This window comes from Rhinoraja longicauda, chromosome 34 (genome assembly GCF_053455715.1).
Source record: "Rhinoraja longicauda isolate Sanriku21f chromosome 34, sRhiLon1.1, whole genome shotgun sequence".
Lineage (NCBI taxonomy): Eukaryota > Metazoa > Chordata > Chondrichthyes > Rajiformes > Arhynchobatidae > Rhinoraja > Rhinoraja longicauda.
The window spans coordinates 17,582,448-17,588,447 of record NC_135986.1 but is presented as its reverse complement, the minus strand read 5'-3'; the positions used below and the strand labels follow the sequence as shown (position 1 = coordinate 17,588,447).

The 6,000-nt window shown below is 50.4% G+C and overlaps 1 protein-coding gene across 1 annotated transcript in view; it reads left to right on the top strand.

Moving 5' to 3' along the window:
• The window catches only part of LOC144609616 (ADP-ribosylation factor-like protein 2), an 11,483-nt gene extending 7,605 nt beyond the window's left edge, over window positions 1–3,878 (top strand). The window contains 1 exon segment of the mRNA XM_078428115.1: window positions 3,795–3,878. Coding sequence (XP_078284241.1) covers window positions 3,795–3,878 — 84 coding nt within the window.
• Window positions 3,879–6,000: the final 2,122 nt, after the last annotated feature.

Below are 6,000 nucleotides of genomic sequence, written 5' to 3'. Positions count from 1 at the left end.
AGTAGACTAGCGGGAGCAGAGAGACGGAGTTGAAGTGACCAGGATGGATCGCTGCCTCACAATTACCCAACTGTGGGACCAAATCTGGGTTTAAATACCCCACAATGTACACACACCCCAGCTCCAATACTCCCCGGGCTGCTCCAAACCTCCTCCCTCCCCTCCTCAATCCACCAACCACCTCTTGGCATCTGATCAATGAAGATCTTAGCGTCAAACACAGAGAACCAGGTAGACACAAAGTGCTGGAGTCAGGCAACATCATAATAATAATATATTCCTTTATTCGTCCCACACCGGGGAAATTTATAGTGTTACAGCAGCAAAGTGGATCGCAAGAGATCGTTCATTATAAATAAAAGATACATAAATTGTCATCAGTTTTCTGTGTGTTCGTAGCTGTTGTTGTTGACTCGTCTGCTGGGAGCAGTGCTGGTTGTGCAGTCTCACAGCAGCGGGAAGGAAGGAAGGACCTCTGGAGAGAAGGGATGGGTGACGTTTCTGGGTCGAGACCCTTCTTCAGAACCTACTACTTCTGCCGTGTCTTTTAGACCTGCAGGCGAGCCAGGCCAACCTGACATCGTCCAGGGCCATCAGACCTCGTTCACCATTCGGTGGCTGGTATTTGGGGCAACTGGTGACTGACTATGTCCTCCACTGTCTTCAGAACCAGGTTTCTGGAACTGGAAGTGGAATTCTCTGCCGCAGAGGGCAGTGGAGGCCGATTCACTGGATGTTCTCAAGAGAAAGAGTTCGATTTAGCTCTTGGGGCTAACGGAATCAAGGGATTTTTGGTTTTTGATTTAGAGATACAGCGTGGAAACAGGCCCTTCGGCCCACCGGGTCCGTGCCGCCTAGCGATCCCCGCACACTAACATTATCCTACACACACTAGGAACAATGTTTTACATTTACCCAGTCAATTAACCTACATACCTGCACGTCTTTGGAGTGTGGGAGGAAACCGAAGATCTCGGAGAAAACCCACGCAGGTCACGGGGAGAACGTACAAACTCCGTACAGACGGCGCCCGTAGTCGGGATCGAACCTGAGTCTCCGGCGCTGATTGTGGATGATCAGCCGTGATCTGAGGGGTAACTTTTTCACACAGAGGGTGGTGGGTGTATGGAACGAGCTGCCGGAGGAGGTAGTTGAGGCTGGGACTATTACAACGTTTAAGAAACATTTAGACAGGTACATGGATAGGACGGGTTTGGAGGGATATGGACCAAACGCGGGCAGGTGGGACTAGTGTAGCTGGGGCATGTTGGTCGGCATGTGGGGCCGAAGGGCCTGTTTCCGTGCTGTATCACTCTATATCTGAAGATACACACAATGTGCTGGAGAAACTCAGCGCGTCAGGCAGCATCTCTAGAGTAAAAGGAATAGGTGGCATTTCACGTCAAGACCCTTCTTCTTGGCTTCACTGCCCCTAAAGGTCAGAGCAATCAGCTAAGTTCAGCTCCCAGTTCCATGAACTGAGAAATCGCAGAGTTGTGGACGCAGCCCAGACCATCGCACAAACCAACCTCCCTTCCACCGACTCCATCTACACCTCACGCTGCCTCGGCAAGGCCAGCAGCCCAGACCGTCCATCGCACAAACCAACCTCCCTTCCACCGACTCCATCTACACCTCACGCTGCCTCGGCAAGGCCAGCAGCACAATCAAGGACCAGTCTCACCCCCGGCCACTCCCTCTCCTCCCCTCTCCCATCGGGGCAAGAGGTACAGAAGTGTGGGGACGCACACCTCCAGATTCAGGGGCAGTTTCTTCCCGGCTGTTATCAGGCAACTGAACCATCCTACCACAACCAGAGAGCAGGGCTGAACTACCATCTACCTCTTTGGTGACACTCGGACTATCCTTGATCAGACTTTACTGGCTTTACCTTGCACTAAACGTTATTCACTTTGTATGAATATTGATTTCTCTCACTTCAGGTAGCCCCTGCATTCCCTCTCCCCATCCCTCCCACACCAAAGTCGCACCAGCTTCTCGTTCTCACCCAGCAGCTAACTGTGGCCAGTTTCCTTTATCATCGTTACTTTATTGCATATCTTTTCATTCATTGCACGTTCTCCCTGTGACCTGCGTGGGTTTTCTCCAGGTGTTCCGGTTTCCTCCCGCACTCCGTAAAACGTACAGGTTTGTAGGATAAACTGGCTTGATAAACATTGTAAATTGTCATTGGTATGTAGGGTGGTGTGAATGTGCAACATGGACTCTTTGAGCCAAAAAGGTCCTGTTTCCACACCATATCTCTAACGTTTTAAGATTAATGTTGAGGCAGGTTTTAAGATTAATGTTCGGCCCACCGAGTCCGCGCCGACCAGCGATCCCATCGAAATTAGTCCCATTTGCACACATTTGGCCCATATCCCTCTAAAACCTTTCCTTCCTAAACCTTTCCTAAATCCATGTACTTCTCCAGGTACTATAACACAATTTAAAATGATACCTGGAGAAGTACAGGTTTAGGAAGGAAAGGTTTAGAGGGATATGGGCCAAATGCGTGCAAATGGGACCAATTTAGATGGGATCACTGGTCGGCGCGGACTCGGTGGGCCGAAGGGCCTGTTTCCGCGCTTTATCTCTGAAACTAAATCCAAAGATAGACACAAAATGCTGGAGTAACTCAGCGGGACAGGCAGTGTCTCTGGAGAGAAGGAATGGGTGGCGTTTCGGGATCGAGAAGGGTCTCACCCATTCCTTCTCTCCAGAGACGCTGCCTGTCCCGCTGAGTTACTCCAGTATTTTGTGTCTATCTAAGGTTTAACGAGCATCTGCCACTAAAGGAAGACATATGGATATGCAGGGAATGGATCACATGCAGGCAGAGTGAGGCCCAGTGCAAATTGGAGGAACAGCACCTCGTATTTTGCTTGGGTAGTTTACACCCCAGCGGTATGAACATTGGCTTCTCTAACTTCAGATAGTCCTTGCTTCCCCTCCCCTTCCCAATTCTCCCACCAGTCTTCCTGTCTCCGACTACATCCTATCTTTGTCCCGCCCCCTCCCCTGACGACATCAGTCTGAAGAAGGGTCTCGACCCGAAACGTCACCCATTCCTTCTCTCCCGAGATGCTGCCTGACCCGCTGAGTTACTCCAGCATTTTGTGTCTACATGCAGGCAGATGTTATTTTAACTTGGCCCCATGTAGGGCGTGGACATTGTGGGCCGAAGGGCCTGTTTCTGTGCTGTACTTTAGTTTAGTTTAGAGATACAGTGCGGAAACGGGCCATTCGGCCCACCGGGTCCGCGCCGCCCAGCGATCCCCGCACACTAACACTATCCTACACACACACACTAGGGACAATGTTTACATTTACCAAGCCAATTAACCTACAAACCTGCACGTCTTTGGAGTGTGGGAGGAAGCTGAAGATCTCGGAGAAAACCCACGCAGGTCACGGGGAGAACGTGCAAACTCCGTACAGACAGCACCCGGAGTCGGGATGGAACCCGGATCTCCGGCGCTGCGTTCACTGTAAGGCAGCAACTCTACCGCTGAGCCACCTGCTCTCGGCAGCACCGCCCTTGTGACATCCCGCATCGTTAAAGATGTTTAGGAAGGAACTACAGATGCTGGTTTACACCAGACACAACATGCTGGAGTAACTCAGCGGGACAGGCAGCATCTCTGGAGAGTAGGAATTTCACTGATCAAAGCTTCGGTGAACTTCAGTGACAACTAGTTTAAACCCTGCAGGATTTAAGCCCATGATCATCAGTGCCAGAGATAACAGCTCTCAATAATTACTGCTATAATTGCCTGCAATGTCTCTTTTAGATGAGAATGAGTCACTCAATAGACAACAGTGTCTATTTAATTGTCATCATGTACCGGCAGTGTAATGATGAAATTCAGCAGTAGAGTTGCTGCCTCACAGCCCCAGAGACCCGGTCTGATCCTGACCTATGGTGCTGTCTGTGTGTGTGGAGTTTGCACGTTCTCCCCGCGACTTTACTCCGGGTGCTCCGGTTTCATAGAAACATAGAAAACAGGTGCAGGAGGAGGCCACTCGGCCCTTCGAGCCAGCACTGCCATTCATTGGCTGATCATCCACAATCAGTAACCCGTGCCTGCCTTCTCCCCATATCCCTTGATGCCGCTAGCCCCTAGAGCTCTATCTAACTCTCTCTTAAATCCATCCAGTGAATTGGCCTCCACTGCCCTCTGTGGCAGAGAATTCCACAAATTCACAACTCTCTGGGTGAAAACATTCCTTCTCACCTCAGTTTTCAATGGCCTCCCCTTTATTCTAAGACTGTGTGGCCCCTGGTTCTGGACTCCTACAACATTGGAAACATTTTCCCTGCGTCTAGCTTGTCCAGCCCTTTTATACTTTTATACGTCTCTATAAGATTCCCTCTCATCCTTCTAAACGCCAGTGAATACAAGCCTAGTCTTTCCAATCTTTCCTCACATGACAGTCCCGCCATCCCGGGGGATTAACCTGGTGAATGTATGTTTCCTCCCATGCCCCATAGACGTGCGGGTTTGTTGGTTAATTGGCCTCTCTGTAAATTGCCCCCTCGTGCGTAGGGAGTGGATAAAGTGGGATAACGTAGAACTGGTGTGAACGGGTGATTGGATGGTCGGCGTGGACTCGGTGGGCCAGAGGGCCTGTTCCCACACTGTATCTCTAAACAAAACTAAACGACAAATAAATATATGACGTGTAAGAAAATAACTGCAGATGCTGGTACAAATCGAAGGTATTTATTTCACAAAATGCTGTAGTAACTCAGCAGGTCAGGCAGCATCTCAGGAGAGAAGGAATGGGTGACGTTTCGGGTCGAGACCCTTCTTCACACTAACGTCACCCATTCCTTCTCTCCTGAGATGCTGCCTGACCTGCTGAGTTACTACAGCATTTTGTGAAATAAATACCTTCGATTTGTTCCAGCATCTGCAGTTATTTTCTTACAATAAATATATGACAATCTATAAGCGTTGGAGCCCTGGAGAGTGTTGTAGAACAGAGAGACCTAGGAGACGGTTCCTTACAATTCAGATGGACAGGGTGGTGACGGTTTGGCATGCTTGCCTTCATTGGGAAGGGTATTTATTTTGTAGTTTAGTTTAGAGATACAGCGCGGAAACAGGCCCTTCGGCCCACCAAGTCCGCGCAGACCAGCGATCCCCGCACACTGGCACCATCCTACACACACACACTGGGGACAATTTACAATCTTACCAAAGTCAACTAACCTGTAGATAGACTGGGACTTATTTTTCATGGAGCTGGCAGGCCAAGGGTTGTCCTCAGGCCCCTGTTCCAAGGGGCCGCTCCTTTGGGCTTCTGGCTGCTCCTCACACCCACCCCCCTCATCATTGGCCACCCCTGTGCGTAGGGAGAGAGGGTGGGGGGGGAGTGAAGATGTCCGGGTGGGGTTTGCTCCTGGGCCCGGCCAAGATGGCCGTCCGCGATTCACGGCGCCAGGCGGGAGAGCGCTCTGCCCGAGCCGGCTGCCCGCCCCTTTTCCGGGGGTTACGTCCGTCCGTCCGCGCCCGGGTGGCGTTGGAGAGGGACCGCGCGCTGTCCACGGGCACCCTGGGGGATCTCAGGGACCGCTGGGGGGGGGTGAATGCATCGTGGACAAGGAGTGTTACAGAGTCGTATAATAGTTTATTGTTTGTCTTGTGTTATTGTGGTGGGTTCTGTTTTGGTTTTATTGTCTTGTAAATATTATTTAAATATTTGAATAAATATTTTTGATTAATATCTTATCGAGGTATATCATGAGGGACATGAACACGCTCAACACACACAGTCTCTTTCCCCAGGGTAGAGCATTCTAAACACTAGAGCACACAGGCTCAAGGTGAGAGGGGGAAGATTGGGAGATTCAAGGGAGAAACATAGAAACATAGAAAATAGGTGCAGGAGTAGGCCATTCGGCCCTTCGAGCCTGTACGCACCGCCATTCAATATGATCATGGCTGATCATCCAGCTCAGTATCCCGTACCTGCCTTCTCTCCATACCCCCT